At 48.8% G+C, this 22,119-nt stretch overlaps 1 protein-coding gene across 2 annotated transcripts in view; it reads right to left on the bottom strand.

The window, feature by feature from the left end:
• SMC6 (structural maintenance of chromosomes 6) overlaps positions 1-22,119 on the bottom strand; it is a 2,412,589-nt gene that overhangs the window by 1,167,245 nt on the left and 1,223,225 nt on the right. For both annotated transcript variants that reach the window (XM_069605927.1, XM_069605928.1), the window contains one exon: positions 18,787-18,988. In XM_069605927.1, coding sequence (XP_069462028.1) covers positions 18,787-18,988 — 202 coding nt within the window. The remainder of the gene's footprint in view (positions 1-18,786; positions 18,989-22,119) is intronic.

The raw sequence follows: 22,119 nt of genomic DNA, 5'->3' as shown, positions 1-22,119 counted from the left end.
GCAGAGCCGGAGTAAATCTCTACCATGAAGATTTAAGATTAACGCTCACTCAACGATTATAACACATTGTAGAATAGTTAAGATTGTGTTAACATTTCTGTTAGCGGACAACCATGAAGACCGCACCATAAGCGGGCAAGCTACTGTATCTCTAAAACAAATTAAGTGGTCCTATACCTTCTACAAGGGATTTAGCCACAAACGATTTTGTTTACTCTGAATTGGTGGCTTATGACATTTATTTTAACAAAGTTGTCAACATGATCATGAAAATTAAGATTGAAAAGACCCTGGGGTAAATTTAAAAAGAAGATTATATTTATATTTAGCAAGCATTGCTTTCCCAGTAATCTTTCTGTGGCTTGTCCTGGCTTAGAGTGATAGGCTTTGTATAGGCCGCGATCTAGTGATTGGCTCTGAGTATTCCATCTTGTTTTTTTCCAGAAGTGAAAAGGGCCCTCTCAGCAGGGGTGTTCCTGTCACAAGATCCATATCCTGAGTGTGCAGTAACCCATGATCCATCAGACAATGTCATTTGATCGTTTTCCTGACGTGCTGCATGAGTGAACTGTATTTTATAAGAAGGCTCTTCTAAGCAGGGGGTAGAGTGGTGGCTGGATTCACAAGTATTTAATAGACTAGCCAGTAGGACCTGTAAAAGGCGGCAGGTGAGCTGCAGGAGCAGTTAGAAATTGATCTTTTAGTACTGCATAGCCACCTGAGAATCCACCATTGCACAATTTTTATTGCATTACACAATAATGTTGAATGAATGTGTGCACTAACTCCATGTGGATACTTGCAAATAGCATCTAATGGTACATTTGCGATGAAGGTGAGCATTTCTACAGTGTTAACTGTTTCAACATTAAATTTATATCTGGGACAAAGATTGTCTTGACTGAAACATGAAAGATGCAGAAGCAGCAGTTCTGTGCAAGGCACCAGAGGTTGCACGTGGTATGACCAATACGAATGGAAGGTTTTGAACAGGTAGCAATAGAAAATTACAGCCACCTGCGAGGTGGAAAATGGTGATCCTGTTCGTCATTTAAGTGGACGCCTTCAGAACTAACCCCTTCTGCTGATGAATGTGGCAGAGATTAACAAATTATTTTCCCCTCAGTAATGTTCCTTCTTATGGATGTTCCTCCTACGGATTCCTCCTCTTAGTTATCATTCCCGTCCTTAGCAAACTCAGAAAAAAATGTTGACAGTAGGGAGGTGCAGAGCAGCTTCAAAGTCCCTCAACACTCTTCACACCCACATCCAGATGCAACGTTATAGCTAGCTTGGTCTATGCACTGCTGTCTCAGTTCCTTGTTTTCCTTTTAACCCTGTGTTCAGAAGTCTTAGAGTAGCATGGAGAGAAACGAGAGAGAGAGAGATATCTTTGGCAGAGAGGTAGAATGGGAGGGAGATTAGGAACCCGTCGGAGGAACATCCATTAACAACAGGGTAAGTCATTTGTTGCTCTAGTGGATTGTGTCCTCCCACTGATTGCTCATCTTCAATAGATCCCCATGGCAATGCTATGTAAAGGCAGCGGGAGAGCGGACTCTAGTGTATTTCACACCAAAAGGTTTGGCAGGACTGCTCTTCCAAAACATGCTTCCTGACATGACAGAATACTGTTATAATGGATTTCTGAACTCTGGCCCGATGGACAGATGTTTAGGAGGCCACCCTTGTTAGTGAAACAGGGGATACTTCTGGGAAGATAGCCAGACCAATTCATGGTAGCTTGGAGAGCAGTCAAGGCTAAATCTCAAGAGCAGTGAGGGTGACTGGAGGTCTTTAATGAGCACACACAGCGAAAACCCAAGAATTACCATTAGAAGTATACAAAAACAATCTATTTATTAGGCCCAAGAATAAACGGAAATGAATAATGAAAGGCAATAGCAAAATACCACACAAGCAACACACTATGTAAACTATATAGTTACTGGAGTCAATGCGATCAAGTTAATAAATCTGCTAATACCTGCAAAGCAAAGGGCAAATTACGCTCAGAGCATAGACTAACATCAGAAGAGAAAACCCTAACTTTATAAGTCCAGCTCCACTCCTGAGGAGTGGAGCCTTGTGCTCAATATTAGATTGCGTGTGTAAAAGTGTTCTGTCGTGCGTAAAAGTCACAAAGTACCTTTTTAGGAAGCTGGCAAAGTTAGGGACAGAATTTTGAAGGGTGAAAACAGGAGTTCCAACAATCAGGGGAGGATATGCTGCGATGAACAAAGCTATTCCCAACTTTAGGACAACTTTAGGAAGAAGAGGCTAACCAAACCAAATAGAGGACCACAAGGAATCCTCTGTACGTAAAATGTTATGGATGAACAAGGGGCCACAGGAAATTGGTTTCAGTACTCACCGGCCTTCGCTCAATTTTGGTCCAAACTTGGCAGGTCTAGAAGGGGTCATCAAAGGTTCAATTTCCCGCCCATGGTTCGGCTTTAAAGTGCACAGATGTGGGTCTGCTTTGCAACAGGAGCTGGATCTCTTGATTCGGTTGAAGAACAAAGAAACACTTATGCAGCTTGTCTCAGGAAGGAACGTGGGAAAACTGCCTTCAGCTACCGACAATGTCGCAGTGACGCAGGGGTACCCAACTCTCGCGATCTGACACCCTCTTCTCTCTCACAGCCCAAAGACATTCAGTGTAAAAATGATGTGCAGTGGAAGTTACAATTCCCCCAGGTTTCGAGTCAAAACTCAACACAGCAACACTCCTGCATGTTGGCCAAGGTTTGAGCCGGACAGTCCACTGGCTGGCCCAGGGACACTTCTGAACAGGCTCTTTTGCAGGGCAACTAGGAGGCATCGAGAGCGATTGGTCCCACCACTCCAAAGGTTCGAAGCACCTTTGCAGGTCTTTCCGAGATCATGCGCAAAGCAGGGCTCTACCGGGACAACAGTGGCTCATGGTTCCAACCTTCTTCAGTGTGGGTTGGAATAGTCCTTGGATTGGCTCGGCTCTTCTGGATACTTGGCTCTGTCACCAGGTCTATTTGGACCTGTTGCTGATCTGACCGTCTGCATTCAGGACCCCTCCTCATATCTAAAAGTCTGGCGAGTGCTCGCACCCGTTCAGCCAATGAGACGATCTGCCACACTCATGCACACCAGCAGGGGTCCAATCAGGGACCAGAGGGGTCTTCATGTTCTTGTACAGACCAGACATTCTGGCACCAGTGGTGCGGATTGGGACCAGATTGTCCCAACCCACTTCCTGGGTACCCCCACACGTGAAATGCAGGAGCACGCAAAAGAAGCGGCTTTTCATGGAAACTGCATGCCAAAATAAGGAAGTCTAGGGTCACAAAGACGAGGGGGAAGGCCAAAGGACAAAATGGCCAAAGGAACAGACAAAAGACCTTGTGCCACGGCCAGGACAGACACTAGCTACAGTCATGAGCCAAAAGCGGTAAGCGCGGCATGGCTCGAAAAAAGGTTGTACAAATACAAGAAAAAACTTCTTCTGCATCCAGTCTGTCATTGGCACACTGTACAATCACCTTAAAATCATTAGTGGGTGACTAGGGCCAGAAAACACATGGACCCCATTGCGAGATACAGTAATGTGCTTTGCGCAAAGACAAAATGTTACCAAAAGTGGCGAATCAAAGTCAAAAGAGTAAGCGAAACAAGGTTGCTCAGTACCGACAGCCTGAAGGACGTGTCGGTTTCCCCGTAACAATGAGCAAACGCCCAGTGAAGGGCAGCTGAAGGCTGGGCTCCACCGGCAAGTCAGGTCAGGACACTATCAAAAGCAAAAGTTCGGGGGGGGGTCCACAAATCTAGAAGGAACGCTGCATTTGGAGAAAAAAAAATTGAACAAATATCCAGGCAATAGTGCTTTAAAAGCATATGTAGGAATAGCTATGTTGCAGCAAGAAAAATTTCCTGCAATGTAATCCCTCTTAGTAGAGCCGATATAGTCGCCATTCCCCTGGTAGGATGAAGTTACATTTTTCAGGAACTTCCTTCCCTGCAATAGGTTTGAGATTTATAATGTGGAATATATTGACCCACTCAACGGCATTCACCACATCACCAAGCTGCATTTGCGCAAGAAACAGCAACCTGGCGGCGCTGGCTCCTGTACGCACCTGGACCTAAAAACTGTGTTTTGGCAGCAACAACAAAAAAACTGATGCACCATCCTGCCTAGCGCACTTCAAGCAAAGTGGAACAATGGGACACACTGAAAAAATATGCCAGTGTATTCTGAAACATATATGGAATCAAGTGAAAAGGAAAGCCTGCCATTGCTGCAAAAGCCACAAATCCCCTTCAAAATGAAACATTTTCACCCTTTCAAAATGCTGTTTTTACGCTAATTCCATCTGTTCATTCTGAAACCACTGTGAATAAAAAGGCCCCGTTATGCCCAGGATATTTCACTGTGCTTCACCAAAACCAGGCATAATTCCTGAGTGACATGCCCAGTCAAACCAACTCTGAGGGAAATCAAGAAGCAACTTCATTTTCACTTGTAACAGGAAGGAACAAGTTACTTACCTGTAACTGTTGTTCTCCAGCATGGGTCTGGCATGGATTCACATGCTCATGAATATTCCCCGTCAGGCTGGGAATCCTCGGTAAAGAAAAAACCAGTATCAGTTTCGTTTCTGATCTGTCTTTCGTAGCAATAACCAATCACTGGTCTCTGCGTCATACTGACCACAGCCAATGACTGCCCTCTACCTAAGCACCGCCTCTGGCAGCCATCTTCAGATTTGGAAGCACGTGAAGTGGCAGTATGACCAAGTGAAGAGCCGCAGAGGGGTAGGCGGGAGGGTTCGCATGTGAATCCATGCCAGACCCATGCTGGAGAACAACAGTTACAGGTAAGTAACTTGTTCCTTCTCCAGCATGGGGTCTGGCATGGATTCACCAGCTCATGAATAAAGAATACATAGCAGTACACACATGCACAACCACGGGAGGTGGCAAAGGCTCAACATTAAGCATTACATCAAACCCAACATTAAGCACCTTACCTCGTCACCAGGCTCACCTCAGGCGAACAGGTTGCGCAGCACTGCTTGGCCGACCCTGGACTCCTCCCTGGAATCCCGATCGACGCAGTAGAATTTCGTGAAGGTGTGCGTCGACCTCCACGTAGCAGCTCTGCATATGTCCAGCAGGGGCACACCAGAAAGGAACGCCGTGGTGGCTGCGATCGCTCTGGTGGAATGGGCTCTCGGACGGCCAGGCAGCGGTCGGTTTGCCAACCGATGACAGTACATGATACAGCCGGAGAGCCATCTGGAAATGGAAGCCTTCGAGAGAGCCTTCCCCTGATTGACAGGTCCAAAATTCACAAAGAGTTGTGACGTCTTCCAAAAACACTTCGTGCGGTCCACGTAGAACTTCAGCGCTAGCCACATCCAGCGAGTGCAAAGTCCTCTCAGCCGGCGACGAAGGCGACGGGAAGAACACAGGCAACACCAAGGGTTCGTTGAGATGGAAGTCCGACGGTACCTTGGGCATGAAGGAAGGGTGCGTCCTGAGCACTACCCTCGTGTCGTGAAAAGTCAAGTACAGGGCCTTGCAGGAAAGGGCCTGGATCTCTCCCACCCGTCGTGCGGAGGTGATGGCCACAAGAAACGCTGTTTTCCACGACAGAAACTTCGACGGGGCCGAGTGCAGAGGCTCGAACGGAGGTCCCATGAGCTTGGTCAGCACCACGTTGAGCTCCCACGCCGGGGCCGGAGCCTTCACCGGCGGGAACGATCTGAACAGTCCCTTCATGAACTCTTTCACCAGACGATGAGACCACAAGGACGTCCGGCCCGTGGTTCTGGTGTATCGGGAGATCGCAGCAAGATGAATCTTGATGGACGCGTGTGCCAGTCCAGCTTTGGCCAGCGTCAGCAGGTACGGCAGTACCTGGGGAGCCGTAATCCGTAGAGGGTTAATCTTCTGTGCGTGGCACCAGACAGAGAACCTCTTCCATTTGTGTCCGTAGCATTTAAGAGTCGAGGACGCCCTGGCCTTTGCAAGAACCTCTCTGCAGTCGGCCGGTATGTCGTATCCTCCAAACTCTAGCGCTGCAGGAGCCAGGCCTGCAAGTTCCGCGATTTCGGGTCGTGGTGGAGGATGGCGCCTCCTTCCCTGGAGAGTAGATCTGCGTCCACCGGCAGCTTGATTGGCGGGGACGCTGATAAGTCCAGAAGGTCCGGGAACCATATCTGCCTCGGCCATGCAGGTGCGACGAGGATCATCCTGCACCGTGACCTCTTGAGCTGGTTGACGAGCCGGATTAGCAGTGGCAAAGGAGGGAACGCGTAGAGGAACAGGCCCTCCCAGGGGAACGAGAAAGCATCGCCGATGCTGCTCGCCTGGGGAAACCTGCTGGCGAACCTCCGGCACTTGGAGTTCGTCGCCGTCGCGAACAGGTCGATCTGGGGTCTGCCCCACCGTCGGAAGAGGCGATCCACTAGATCCTGCCGTAGTTCCCACTTGTGGCACGAGCGCAGCTCCCTGCTGAGTGAGTCGGCATGGTGTTTTTTATCCCTGCCAGATGAAACGGCACCAGAAACATCCTTTGGGCGACGGCCCAATGCCACAGGTCCTGCGTCTACTTGGACAGTGCTGGTGACCTGGTTCCGCCCGGTTTCCTGATGTAAAACATGGTGGTGGTGTTGTCGGTGAAGATCCTCACCACCTTGCCCTTGAGGGACGGAAGGAAGGACCGGAGGGCCCAGAACACTGCACGGAGCTCCAGGACGTTGATATGGAGGGACTTCTCCGTCGGGAGCCAAAGGCCTCTCGCGTGCAGATTTTCAGTGTGCGCTCCCCACCCTTCCAGGGAGGCATCCGTGGTCACTGTCTCCTGGTGGTCTGGGGTCTGGAAGTCCATGCCCGCCGTCAGATACGCGCGGGTGCCCCACCACCGGACCGCTCGGCGGAAACTCTCGTCGAGAGTGATCCTTTCCTCGAAGCCGCCCGTCGTTTGTATCCAGCGCGCGTCCAGGAACTCCTGCAACGGGCGCATCCGGAGCCTGCACATGGGAATGAGGTAGATGCAAGAAGACATCATTCCGAGGAGGGACTTGATGGACCTCACCTTGGCCGCGTTGGAAACCAACATCCGCTGTACCTTGCCCAGGATGGACCTGGTCCTTTCCTCCGACGGGGAGGCCAGAAGGGACACTGTGTCGAGCTTCGCTCCCAGAAACAGTGCGTTTTGCGCGGGTACCAGGTGGGACTTGGCGTAGTTCACGGAGAATCCCAGGTCCGTGAGAAGTTGGACGGTCCTCGCCGTGTGCTCCACGGCGAGCTCCCTCGTCTTGGCTCGGATGAGCCAGTCGTCCAGGTAGGGGTAGACGTGGATCCCCTCGCGGCGCAGCTGCGCCGCCACCGGTGCAAGGCACTTGGTAAATACCCTGGGTGCCGACCGTAGTCCGAAGGGGAGGGCTTTGAACTGGTAGTGACGCCCTTGGACCACAAACCTGAGGAATTTTCGGTGCCCCTTTAGGATGGGAATATGGAAGTAGGCATCCTCCAAATCCAACGACGACAGGAAGTCTCCTTCCTCCAGCTGACCCAGGACGTGCTGGAGGGTGACCATCCGGAACTTCTGCGCCTTGATGAATTTGTTCAGACGTCGCAGGTCTAGGATGGGGCGCCATCCTCCCGTCTTCTTCTTCACGAGGAAGTATCTTGAGTAAACTCCGGAGCCCCGAAGCCTCTTTGGGACGAGTTCGATGACGCCCTTCCTGAGCATCGCCTTTACCTCCAGGAGAAGCTGAGGGACGTGAAGCTCTTTCCTGGCCACGGGGGGGACGCGCGGGCACCTTCTTTGAAACTCGAGCGCGTGTCCCCGGGCTAAGGCGTCCAGCACCCAACGGTCGGTGGAGATGGACTCCCACACGCTGACGAAGCTCGCCAGCCGGCCTCCCACCGGGGTGCTTCGGTGGGGGCCCGAGCCCACGGTCGGTTCAATCCTGTTACGACAAGGCTTTGCCGCCTTGACCTCCTTGGCGACGACGGCGGGGTCCGCCGGACTTGCCTCGTCCTCTGTAGGCCTCCTGAGATGACGAGCAGGCCGCTTGACGGTAGGTGGAGAAACCGCCGCCGGAACCTTTGGAGGCACCCTTGCCTCCGCTGCTCCAAAAGGGCGTCCGTCGTTGCTGCAGAACCCCAAGGGCCCGGGCCGTCTCAGTGTCCGCTTTAATGGCCTGGAGGGAATCGTCCACTGTTTTCCCAAACAGGTTGTTCCCATCGAACGGCATGTCCAGGACTCTGGTCTGTACGTCTTGATGGAAGTCCGTAGCCTTGAGCCATCCACGCCGCCTAAGGCACACGCCGTTGCCCAACTGGCGAAACCCAGTGTCGGCGATGTCCGTCGCAATAGTGATGGCGTGGTCCGACGCCACCTCGCCTTCCTGTAGGATCTCCAGGGCATCCGCCCTCTTGTCGTCCGGTAGGAAGTCCAGCAGGGGAGCCAGTTTGTACCATAGCTCCCTGTTGTAGCGGGCCACGATAGCCAAGGCGTTGGCCGCTTTAATCGTTGTCGCTGCCGACGAGACGACCCTGCGTCCCATAGCGTCCAATTTCTTTCCCTCGCCGTCCGGTGGGGAAGTCGATGTGGAGGCCGCACCCCCCCCGCTTTCTTCCTGGCCGCCGCGGAGACGACGGAGTCCGGGGTAGGCTGCGCCCGGAGGCACAGGGGGGCCGCGTCCGGGACCCGGTACTTCTTCTCGTACCGGTCTCTTCTAGCTGGCGTCGTGGAAGGGTTCTTGAGGAGGGCGAGGCCCTCATGCCAAATGTCGTCCAGTAGAGGCACCGCGAGGACCGTCTTCCTCTTGGCCTCGCGCCGTTGATAAAGGAATCCTTCCTTTTTCTTCTCCTCAGGGCAGAGTTGTAAAAGCTTGGATGCCCTGGCGATCATGGAATGGAACGATCCAATCTCGTCGGGAGGAGAATCCCTGGTGGGAGGGGACGACGGTAGATCCTCGTCGTACACCTCGTCGTCCATACCCGTCGCTGCCGTGTCAGTCCCCGTATCATCCCCTCGGGTGGACGGGGAGGAGGGCTGGACGGGGCGCGACGGCTGAAAAGGAGGTGGAGGGTGAATCCTTCTTCTCTTGTGCGGGGGAGCGCCAGAAGGTCCCGGTTCAGGATCCCCCGACGGGAGAGGTTCCTCCGTCGGCAACGGTCGTCTTGTCCTTATCTCTGAACATAAGGACTGTATAGCCAACAAAATGGCCGCCGAGTTGTCTTGCGGCGCTGGCAGAGGGGAATCAGACGGGCGATCAGATCCATCCCGACGGGCCGGTCTTCTTCCACGCCAAGGCCGTGGCTTAAGACCTCGATCAACTCGTCCTCGGAGGTTGAGGCCGAATCTACGACGACGCCCTGCCCCCCCTTTTTCTTCCCCGCCGGGGGTTTCACGGGGATCCTATCGATGGGCACAAAAGAGGACACCCTCCGAGGTGGCAGGGAGACTCTGAGCCCCGAGGTCGCCACCACTGGTGTAGCCTCCACAGGCTGAGCCAGGGCCGCCGCGACAGTATCGATAGAGGGCTTGGCCGGATGGATTAAGGCCTTCACCACCTTAGGTGCGCTCACCGCCTTATCCTTGAGGGGGGGACACTGCCTCGCTCCCCCTCCGATGGGGCCTTCGAGCTCGACCGGGGCCTCTCCAGGAGCTTCGCCGGGTGCTCGCCCTTCCTCTTACCCGACCCAGAGCGTTGGCTCGTGGCTGAAGGTGCCGGGGAGGGTGCGCCCTGCCTGGCGCCCGTAGAGCCCGACCGTTCGGCGCTCCCGGTGCCAGCGGACTCGCAGTGCTTGGCCTTGTGTTGGACCCCCGTCGCCGGGGCGTCCTCAAAGGTCTCACAAGACCGCTCGGATTTCTTCCTCTTCTTCTCGCCTGACGGGCTCTTCCCTTCCAGCCAGTTGGCGAGACGTTGATGGCGGTCCTTCATGGTCCGCTCCGACATGTTGCCGCAAAACGCACAATCCTTCTCCACGTGCGTCTTGTCCTCATGTAAGCAGTAGAGACAAAAGGAGTGTTCGTCCTCCTTAAAGACGTTCTGCAGCTGGCATCCAGGGCAGATCCTGAACAGCTTTCCGGGCATCGAGCTTCCCTTCTCCTGGGCCATGTCCGGGCCTGAGAAACTTCTGGAATCATCCAAAAGCGTAGCTCGACGAAATCTTCACCCTTGAGGGGCGCAGACGAATCCGACACGGGTCCCCGTTGATCGGATGGAGAGTCGGTGGAGCTTGAGGCTCTTTTGACCGAAAAAACGAAGTTTTTGAGAAAAAACGTGAAAAATAGCACTAACGCTCGAGAGCAATAGCACGAGGATCCCAACACATGAACGTGCGGTAAAAATCTGAAGATGGCTGCCAGAGGCGGTGCTTAGGTAGAGGGCAGTCATTGGCTGTGGTCAGTATGACGCAGAGACCAGTGATTGGTTATTGCTACGAAAGACAGATCAGAAACGAAACTGATACTGGTTTTTTCTTTACCGAGGATTCCCAGCCTGACGACGTGGAATATTCATGAGCATGTGAATCCATGCCAGACCCCATGCTGGAGAACACTCATTTATTTTCCTTCCAAATGTATCCAGGCACAGCAGTTAAAAGAGACTGTCTGAGCCAGGTCAGACGCAAATGTATCTATACTTTAGATAAGACTCCTGCTTCAAGGAAATGACTACAGCTGCAAAGAAAGTGTGGGCAATCTGAGGCAGCTACCAAACCGAATTTAAAGAAAGAAATGCTAGCAGTTTTAACACTTGTGGGAAAATGGGCTTTGCTGACTGAAGAATAAATTGGCATGTTTAAAAATAAATTGTTAATGAAAGCCTGCTTACTTAGTAACGTAAAGGGGTTATGTTAGTTGGGATAATGCATAAAAAGGCTATCTTCTTTCACAGGTTTGTTTTAATTCAGGACCCAAAATAAGAAATTAAAGAATTTAAAACACATGGGCTGGATTTGCAAGCTCTAAAAAAAACCAGTAATTCCAGTTGCCAGCTATGAAACTACACCAAGGAAGGGAGACACACCATAAATCCAGGATACGCAAGTGAAAATTAGCAGCTTGAAAAACTTTGCATAGGCCAGGACAAAGCAAGTTCACACGCTCGTCAGACATTCGTCTGTGCTCCAGGCTGGGACAAAGGAAGTCCTGGGACACTGACCCGTCAAGTGTAAGGGGCAATAAAACCTTCAAGGAAATGACAGTTGCTTGCACTTGGAGATAGAAAAAAAAGGGCATCTAGTAACAATGGATTGCCTTTTGGTTACAAAGACGATTTCAGAAATAAACTTTAAATACTTTTTATCTCTGCAGCAAGAATTAGTAAAAATGTAAAAAGTTTGCAGTTTCAAATCTAATTTTATGGGCTATCTTTTAAAACTTGATAAAACTCATTGCCGCATGGGGAACAGAAGTTCCAAAATATGACAGATTCCAAGGAAAGTATTAATGTTGCAAGCACAAAATTGTGTTCATATATCCCTGGGGACAATTCGCATCTGTATATAAAATTGTGGAATTTTACGCCAAATCTTTCATGTTTACAATTACCAAAATGTATCAGAAAGGCGAAACAAGATCACACAGACTTGAGGATTGGACTTATCTGTGCTGCACATAATATGTAACCTGTTTGTATAATTTGCCAAGAGATTGCAATTGAAGAAATGTATGTTTTTGGCAAATTCGGATTTTAGGTAAAGTAAATGTGGGAGTTTCTGGACATTGTAAAACTCATCTCATAAACCGAACATCATTCCCTTAGAAATCCAACCAACTGAGAGCGAGGCGGAGACTAGCACCCTTGTCCAATCCCTTTGTTAGGGGTGTGTTTAGTTAAGCCTGCCCCAGTCATATACTTGGATGATGTCACTAGGCATTATAAATAGGGGTCCCTGACAAGACTAGAGACGCGCTCTTCCTGATTTCCTGTGGTGCGTTCCTGTACCTGTCATCTATCCAGACTCCAGATCCCAACTACAAGGCCAAAATATTGCTGACCCTAATCCAGGGCCCATTGCAAAACCCAAGCATTACTGATCTGGATCCAGCAAGGCCTACCCTACAATATTAAAAACCATTAATCTCCCATTAACAAGGAGAAACTGTGGTACTTTTGGCATCCTGATCTAGATTGGCTTGCTGCCACTCACTGCATGCTGCTACCATCCTACTACCCTGATGACCTATATTATCCAGTGACCAGAATTGCCAGTCCAGTATCCAGTCCCTGCCCAGCTGATCCTGTCCCGCTGATTTTGTCCGGCTTTCCTTTGTTGGACCAAATCTGTGTGGTGACCAGAGCACTGACTGTCCAAAACTCAAAACTAAAAAGTGGACTGTGAGTATCAATAGGAAACATAGAAAACCGTACTATAACTTGCCTTGTCCTTAGTTCCCTTCTCTAAGTCATTCTATCCTTATCCTGATAACTTGTAATATTGTCAGAATTATTCTTGAAACCCTGCCATTGATTTCTAGTGCTAGCCCCAGTTCTTTTAGTAATTTGTCTTGTAAAATCCTAAATTATTAATCCTATTTCGAGTGATCGGACTGGTTCTGCCAAGGCGGGAACTAGGGTTGAATTTTCTAATCAACCCTGGAGCTTACTGTGTTCCTCTTTGGTATCCTAGCCTGAATGCTCTGTTATTGTCAAAACTGATTTCCTTTCCCTTTTCACCGCTCCATTTTACGCAAACGTACCTTTCTAGATCTTGCATTACTCACTCAATTTTCCAGCTAGAGACCTAATTTCACTTCCATATTGTACCTATGATCTATAGGTACACCCCAACACAAGCATTGCGATTTACACTATTTCACCCCTTTTTGTTAAAAAGCATTTTGGTAATTTCAGGCGGGATCTGCAAAGTTTGCCAAATTCCCAACGTGTCACTTGCTGCAAACATGTTTTAAAACCTGCTACTCATTTTTGAACTGTATGCTCTTGGTTATACATTGCTTGTGATTGTATTTCTACATGATTGCTGTAGTGAGGAATAATATTTGTTTCAAGGTTTTTACACACATTCATTCATTCATTCATTTATTTATCCATTTCCGAGTGTCATTTTTAGCATTGGCAGGGTTTAAAATGCGTTTTTTCTCTTGTTTGGGGAGGGAAGGTCCAATTTCAATTCGGTTTTTCATTTGTCATTCCCGATTACTTTCTGCTTCTGTTTATCCACTTAGAATGGATTATTTGTGGGTTGAGGGAACCTTGCAGGGGGAAATTCTAACTAAAGTGCTACCTTACCTTAATCAAAAGTTCTGCTATTCCCTGGTGTTTTGTAGAGGTGTCAATAGAAGGTTAAACTGAGTGCATTGCTTATATTCCTATTGTTCTGATCACCCCATTGGTGATTGCTGCCCCATATTAAAAATTGTATGATTTCTTTTCATTTTCAAATAAATAAATATTATATTTTATCAACCAGCCTGGTTCATGGTCCATTGTGATCCAGGGTATTTGAAAAGGGGGTGTGATATGAGTGGTGTACCATCTCAATATTGAATCTAACATAAAAACATAAGCATTTCAATTGCGCGCTGCATACTAGGCCGAGACTAAGGTGTGCGTCGCCTGATTGAAATCCTTAATCAGAGAATCTCTCTGGATAATGCTTGTTTGGTCAATGCCTTTGTTAGGGAGAATTCTCTTCTAAGGCTAATTTCCCAAACCTAGTGAGTCCCCCAGCAGGTTTGCTGGATTCTTGGGGTTTGTTTTTTCTCCTGCTAAGAGTGAGACTCTTTTTTTCCCCACTCTTAGGCATGATTTGAAGTATGTCTTTGACTTATTGTGTGCTTATGGGCTATGGGGTCTTTTACTCCATAGGGTATCATCTGTTTTAATGTATGCGTTACACAGCACCCTCAGTGCAGTAACACAGGGGTGTCATAGTGACCCCCAAATATAGACTCCATACCCTGGGACTGACTACTGTCTCCCAGGGCACTACTGTCTCCCAGGCATGTAAAGTCACCATTGACTTTACTAGTCCAAAATTGTGAACAGAACCAGTACAAACCATCATATTGTGGAAGTACTGGAAGGGGTTAGATTGTCCCGGGTCTGTTTCCAAGAGGGCACTGTCCAGTCCCCCCCTTGTCGAGTTTCTGGCTGGTGGCAGTGGTTACCACGCAAAATATTCCACCAGAATATTTCCTATGGGATTTTCCCATTGATTTTAAACGCACCACTTTTTTGGTGCAATGTTAAAGATACCGCTGGTTTATTTATTTAATATAAAATCACTGGTTGGGTCTTTTCGCCAGAACTTTTTTCTAAAATGGCGTTTGTGTCCGTCTTTGTAACTCCAACCAAGGTCGGGCCCTTTGTTCCACTTTTTGGCAGGCCCTCCAACTGGTGCAACTCTGTCTGGGCTCCACAGGATGTGTGGGTGGGGGAACTGGCACCCTGGACTGTGTTGCCTTAGCAACTCAAGTCTCACTCTGTTCTGATTGGCCCAGTGGTGAGCTGCCCGGCTCATACTTAGCATGAATGAGTGACAGCTAAGCTGTTGAATGGGGGTTTTTCTGCATAAAAGCAGGGCTTTCGGGACTGGAACTTCAGAAGTCGCCACAGGACCTAAGAAATCCAAAGAGGGGAGAAGCTGAGCCATCTGCAACGACGATACCACCGGTGGAGCCCTGCTGCAACGACCTCACCACTTTCCCGACGACAAGAGAAGATCTTCTGCTGAAAGAGTCTTCTTCCTCTGAGCTGGTGGGATCAACCAGTTCGCCATTCGCCTTCCAGGACATCCCTTGGTCGAGTCGCCCGTGACAAGCACCCCGGCCGACAGATAGCCAAGCTTCACCACTGTGACCGCAAATAAAAGGAACACACCTTTTAACCGATCGAAATCCGCAGCTGGTCACTTCCCTGGGCAGTGCAATGACTCCAAGTTTCCTCCTCGATGAGATCTTCTCTTCCCCTGGTCGAAACCACGAACTGTACCCGCTGCAAGGAACAACTGCCACCACTGGAGCTTCCTCAACTTTAAAGGTACTGTGTTCCACCTGGCCTCCCTTTCTACGGTTTGTTAAAGGTGACAATAAAATCCTTGGCTTTCCAACTGGGCTGGCCTCCAGACCTTCTAACTTTACCTTCTGAATCAACCCATCCTCTTTTGAACATTTTTACTAAGACTTGAATGCATTTCTAAACTGTGTGATCTTGGGCACATTTCACCTTGCTCCATTTAAAATGGGCCTGGCCTATGAACTTTGGCTCTACAGTAAACTCTGTCTTCACTAACTTGTTTTGGTCTTAGAAAAGTGTTGGGAACTGTTTTATTTTCATGACCTGCCTTTTTCTCTCCCTTTAACTTAATTATTGGAGTGGCATCTAAGTTACGCGCTCGCATCTGTTTTTACAAATAGTGGTGTTTTGACTTAGACTTGTCTAATAATTCTTAAGGGAGGTGTGTATACTTTTCTGATTGTGTTTGAACTTGCTTTGATTTATAGTGCTAGTGTATTTCCTTAAGTGTGTGTTAAATAATTATATACTTTTGATACCAAGCTCTGGTCAGTGTTTGCTTGCTCTCCTGTGTTTTTAGCCCTATTGTGTATCCTCTGTATACTGCCCTACTCTTCTTGAGAGAGGTCTGACTGCTCAGCCACAGCTACCAGGTAAATCTGGGTGGTACAGACTGCTACCAATTGGGTTTACTGCTGACTCCTGTAGTCTTAATCTTCTTGCAGTGGTGCCCAAGGGAACTGCACAGGATTCTGCCTAACAGCCTTTTCTAGACTTGGACCAGCATAGTAAATGAAAATCTGATACTCTTGTCTAAAACGGCAGGTTCTTGCAATGTAAAAACTCTCAGCCCTTTTTGTGTCCAATCTAGGTAACCTTTCTTCCTCCTTGGAAGGATGAGGTAAATTCTTTGAGAATTCCCAAATAACTTTGGGAAGCAAATGGGGCGGTCCTTCGGTACTACCTTACCTTAGTGAAGGCTGAACGGTGGTCTAAACGAGAGAGTCTGCAATTTACTCATTCATTCATTGCTGCAGAAGTGATGGCTACAAAGAATATAGTCTGTGCCCCACGCCAACCGGCCCAAACAACAGGCCCCAAACAAAACAACAGGCCCCAAACAGGAGTCTTAAGCCTGTAGCACATGTAAATGGCGCGGCCGCAGGCAACTAACTCATAGAGCCGGGATTTGAAGTCTGGTTTCAAACTGTGGTACAAAATAAGTGGGAGCACAGGAACAAAGACCACATGCAATATTAAATAATGTAAAGAATAAAACAATCCTAAAAATAGTTACATTAATTTACTCTTTAAGAGCAATAATCAAATGTAGCTTTATACAACTAGCTTCCTTTTTTTTTTTAAAACCAGCTCAGAACACTATTACAACAGTACAAAGTCAATTAGCAGTCACCAGTATGGCATCAGTGTTGGCCTGTCTGAGGTGGAGCCCTGCATTTGAGTACACCTTCTTCCCCATAGGCCTCGAGCATTTTTTTCTTCCTTGCCCAGTAGTTCTGAAGTTGAGGTGCTTGTCGAAGAGGTCTGAGACTTGGCGTTCATCACTGCAATGACAGATGACCTTGGCTGGGGATGAACTGACAGGAGCAGAGTGTCACCCTCCACTTGCCAGAATTTCCCATCTAGCCTTTAATTTACTGGCTGAGTGGAGTGGGGCTTGAGCCAGCCCTCCTTCACCAGAGCCTCCACGTCCTCCTGCAAAAGGATGCCAGATCTGGATTCCACATTGATGGCGAGTACTTGCGCCAGTACTCCAGACTCCAGCAGCTCCTTCTGGGGCTGAGGGATGCCCAGGTATTCAGCTAGGCCAGAGATTCTATCATGAAATGCCCTCGCTGAAGAAGGCATGTCCTGCTCCTCCTTCTCGGTGTCTTGCTGGTCACATGCGTTACAAAGGGCCCCTGGGTCCATAGGCGGTAGATCTGCTGCTGGAGCTGGCCCAGGAACTGGAAGTGTAGGCGCTTCGACTGGAGCTACCAGAGGCATGGGCCGTGGTGGGGTTGGCGATGCAGGCTGTGCAGGCAGCGGCTGAGGAGGCAGTGTGGGCGGCAGAATTTCCCGAATTATGCCTTTAAGAATGTTCCCCATCTGCGGAGACCGCATAAGAGTCAAATGCTTGATCCTCGCAGCTCGGCTTGGAGCGGTGCTGCAGCAGCGTAAAGGTCTGTTGCCTGCACCCACCTTGTGAGTCCATGTCCTCACTGTACAGTGCTTGCCCCGTGAAGGTCAGATATGAAGGTGCCCAAATGACCGGAGTCCTAAGAACCCAATTCGCCGTGGCCATAGGTTTTCGCCTTTACGGTTCACCCGGTTAACAGGCTTCAGTCGCGGTCGGGATAGCAGGATAGTTTCCCCCATTTGGGGGCCTGGCGGCCCTCTTGTCTGCACGCACCGTCATCTTGTCTGTGCTTTCTGCACATGGGACCATGGCTGACACAGGCCTGGGCTCTGCCTGCATCCCTGAATGCATCGGCTCTGCTCCACCCTGCACCTCAGGGGTGGGCCTGGTAGCCTGTTGGCCCTCGGCCATGGGGCTGGTAGTGCTGTCTGCGCTGCATGTAGGTGCCCCTTCAGGCGTGTGCCGTTAATATAGCTGAGCCCGTCAGATGTATCCCGGTACCAGTGCCAGTAGGCTCCCCAGCGGCGGAACCAGACGGGTTCTTAGACGCCTTGGCTATTAAGCCGATAGGTACAAGAGCCTCAGTGTTCTTTCTGCCGGTGCGAGAGTCTGACTGACTCCTCCCGTCAATGGAGTCGCCCCTGTGGGGTGCTTTTGAAAAGAGTAGGTGTACCTTCTTGGTCTTCCTGCGTACGTATTCCTTAATGCTCTCCGGCAGAGTCCTGGAGAATAACTCTCTCCACATTTGAAAGCCAGTTTGAGGGACCAGGGTGGGAGAGCGTTGCATGCTGAGCAGCATTCCCATCCATGGTCTTCCCCAAGATACCAGAGGCAGAGAGTGAGTGTCAAAACTGTGGCACGACGGGCACCTGCTGAAGCCACCCGCGGCCGACATGCGCCGGGGAAAGACTAGGGCACCGGTGCATGGTGTTCCAAGAACCTGAATATTAGGCGAAACAAGATTAGGGAAAGCATATGGAATTACGAGGCTTGAAGACTCACCCAGGAGTGCTGGTGAAATCAGTCTGCTCCCGTTGACGCGGAAAAGAGGACTATGGTGTGGCGGGGTTAACGGAGCGCATGATCCCAGGGCCGTGCACCCGTGCAGGTATACATTTAAAGAGAAGTGTTGTTTTTCTTGTGAAATAGGTTCTGTTCCCGTCCCTAGCGAGGGACGCCCATACAGGATGGAGGAAAGTGGACAAAACGTAGGAGTATGGTGTGTAAAGCATAGAACACCACAGAGGTTAGGGAGAGCACAAAAGGCATAGGAGGCAGAGAGGGCATAAAAAGCAGAACATTTGTAGGATGTCAAGAAGGGTATGAAAGGAGTGGAATGCAGGGAATGAATAAGGGCCAATGAAGACACAAAAGCCATGATAGCACTGCAATGCATAAAATGGGATTGTCAAATGAAAGGTCTAAAATGCACAAAATGTAGGCACAAAAGAAAAGGCTTAAAAACATGTTTTTACATCTACATCCAGGTCTACGTGTGAGACCATGTGTGAAAATAAATCCAAGTAGGTCTATATTAAATGAAACCTATTTTAACATGCTGTTCCTGCTAGACAAAGGAATATACAAAATCATTGTCAAGTCAATGCAGGAGATCATTCCAATTGTATTTGGATTCTCTCAAAACTGAAAGCCCACCTGTTTTGTGTGTTGTAGACGTCCCTCCGAAACTCATTGACAATAATTTGTGGTCTTTGTCCAGACTTATAGAATTTTGACATCAAAAATTGAAGCATTCTTTCATCCTGATGGTTATCACAGCAAAATGACTGAAGTAGACTCTTTAAACAACATTCAACAGCCAGAGCAAGTTGTGGGTCCTTGAGTCGAATGCAAGCCCCTGTAACAAAAAGACAAACACTAGGAAATATTCTAAAGAAATCAGCATACATATTGCTTGGTTTGACAATTTCAGAAGGTGGATTTAAGAAAAGAGGGGTACACACAGGTGTTATAATCGACCAATCACATATAAACCGATTTTGGACCATTTATCAATCTATTATAATTTTTGCTTTCGGCGTATTTTACCTCACATTTTGTGTCATTACAATCTATGAAACTCACAGGTCCCCAACTGTCATCTTGTGATAATCTTATCTGTTGGACTGTTGCCCTTTTACTTTATCTCTAGGAACCTTTTTCAACCCTTTTGGTTGCATCTTTTTGGAGTAGGGTTTTCATCCACCTTTTTAGGCATCTGCAATGTAGTATTGCCGTACGCAGCACTTTCTGTGCAGATTTGTTGGGACACAATGTATCCTTTTTCCACTTCTCCTGTAACTTTCTAGTTACAGTGACAAGTTCATCTGAGTTGCTGGTGGCAGTGGACATTTTCTACCAATTTTTAGTGAGACCTACACAGGCTGCTGTCGCAGCTGCAGTAAGGAGCACATCGGCCACCATTGTACTAAAATGGTGTGTCTTTTTTCGCCAACTCTTGATGACTTGCCCTTTCTTGTGCCTTCTTCTACCATGCTGGGTTGGGGAGGTCTTGATAGTGCTTTTGTCTTTGGCAGGCTAACTTGCAAAAGCCCAACAAGGCTGACAGCCAGGAAGTGGGGGAGGTGAACAAAGCTCTCCCGGTGTTTGTCCTGCAGTGTGGCTGCCTGCAACCAGTTCGAAATGGGTGACTGGCTGGCCGTTTGGACAAGCCAGCCCCCAGATTTGCATGTATGGCTTGATTGGTGATTGGTGTTCGACATTTTTTCCGGTATAAAGGAGAGGGTCCTGGAGCAGCAGAAGAGAGTCAGCTCGTGGAACAAAGAATCAGAGGAAGGGCGACGTCTGCATATACCGCCAGCAACCGCAAAGGAATGCTGAGTGGCCGCTACACCAACAGCCTCCTCTTCGAATCGACAGGGAAGATCCAGACTACTTCACCCACAGTCTCGAGACAAACTGCATTTTGAGCCTTCCCTCGAAGGGCTGTGACCGGACTGGGTTGCAATTTCCAAATACCCTGGGACCTGAAGCAATTTGCTTTGCATCATCTCGTGAAGCACGGTTTCGGCTGGAACTTCATGGGCATCCTGCTGGACTTCCAGTAACTCTTTCCCCCTCTAAGAGGTCTCCCCTTCCAAGTTGGGGACTGAGAAACAGAAGTTTGATGTGTGATAGCCCTTGCTGAACCAATGCCTGTGTTGAGTCCCAACAAGCCAGTATTGACGATAATCTGGTGATCACCCCCTCCAAAGAAGCAGAACGTCTGCTCCCACCAAAAGTTCCTTCTTCAGCCTACGGGCCAAGAATCCTAACAGCAGCTGCTGTTGCCTCACCTGGGAACCCGCCGGTGACAGTATTCTTTCTTCATGAAAAGGTACTGGCCCGCTCTTATGTACTCACCTAGACGCTTGCTGTGTTGAAAGGGAGTTCTCCTGAGATTTCTGAAACACATTGATGTGGACAACCAAACTGTGTTCTCCCAGGCCTAAGGACACTGGTCCTTTGGTCTAAATTCCTTCATGGGTCTATCTGACCTCCTAGGACCAGCCTTTAACTAAACATTTTACTTCCCTTGAACACATAAGAAAATTAACATTCAAATGGATTGTGTCCTCCCACGTATTCCTCATCTTAAGATCTCTCCTTCCAGCATCAGCTGCTTTGGAATTTTTTTTTGCAGTAGTGGGTGCCGTAGAGAGGAGCTGGGAGCTATTAAGCTCCTGATTCTAGCATAGTAGAGCCTGGTTAGTTTGAAACCAACAGCTACCAAGAGCTACATTTTTCTCCTAGGGAAAAGTGGTGCCTTCCAAACATGTAAATGTGACATTAACTGAGTATTTGAGAAAGTTAATAAAGAATTAGAACACATCTAATACACACTTAAAAACAATGGTTCATACAAAATTGACAAAACGTTAAAGGGGCATATCTTGTAGCTCCTGGTTCTCCTGCGGTAGCTCCCTCTTACAGGGTAATGCCCGACACACAAGAGCTGGTTTTAGCTCCTGCTCATCGAATCTCAATTCCAAACCCTGCAGAGAGGACAAGCGTGTTGACGTTTGAGGAAAAAAAAAGTATTTTCAGCTGGTAGCATGGCTTTGAAATCGGTCAATGTCCCTTGTGCCCTTGCAAAATGTACCCATACTTTGTGAGATTGCATCTCTATGGCAGGTTAGCATAATCCCTGAAGGAGACGAGAGAAGGATTTCTAAACATCATGAAAGATGGTAAAGCCGCTTTGTGTGAGTCTCTCCAGTCAGGTTTGGATTAGCAGAGCCATGGCAGCGAGCACAGTTATTTGCGTGGTTGAGAAAATCTGGGTTTGCGCCTGACGTGCAGTATAGACTTCTCAACATGCCCTTTGATTGCACTCAACTTTGTAACAGCAAGGCTGGAGAAAGCCTAGAGAAATTGCAACCTCATAAGCGGCAGCCAAGTCACTCAATGCCGCCATCAGACAACCAAGGCTTCGCACCCCAAAGCACCGACTTGGAGGTGGTAGGTCCTTTTGCGATTACTCCCAATTTGGAAGAGCGAGGGGACAGGCCAGTCAAAGTTCAGAAGAAATTCACTCGTGGTGGACGCAGAAGATGTGCCAAGTCCACACAAGCAACTGTATCTTTACCTTCAGCCGCTGGTTCAGCTACCCCAAAACCAATGAGCCCCTAAATCCACAAGATTTCACAAGATTTCAGTGTGGGGCAGGCTCAGCATGTGGAAGAATGGTGGGGCATTACGTCCGATGCTTGGGCCTTACAGTTTCCCAGGGATATCGCCTCCCCTTTTTAAGAAGGCCTCCGGATCATCCACCAGGGAGTAACTCACGCAAAATTCCAGACCTGTTCCTCTTGCAGGAAATGTCCAGCCTGCTGGAGAAAGGTGCTCTAGAACCAGTACCTGTAACGAAGAGGAACAGGGGATGGTCCTCCCTGTACTTTTTGATCCCCAAAAAGGAAGTACGATTGAAACTCCATTTTGGACTTAAGATACTTGAACAAGTTCCTCTGGAAGGACAAGCTCAAAATG

Source organism: Ambystoma mexicanum, chromosome 4p (genome assembly GCF_040938575.1).
Source record: "Ambystoma mexicanum isolate Mex_15411 chromosome 4p, UKY_AmexF1_1, whole genome shotgun sequence".
Lineage (NCBI taxonomy): Eukaryota > Metazoa > Chordata > Amphibia > Caudata > Ambystomatidae > Ambystoma > Ambystoma mexicanum.
Note: the sequence above shows the minus strand (reverse complement) of the source record. Positions and strands in the feature narration are given on the sequence as shown.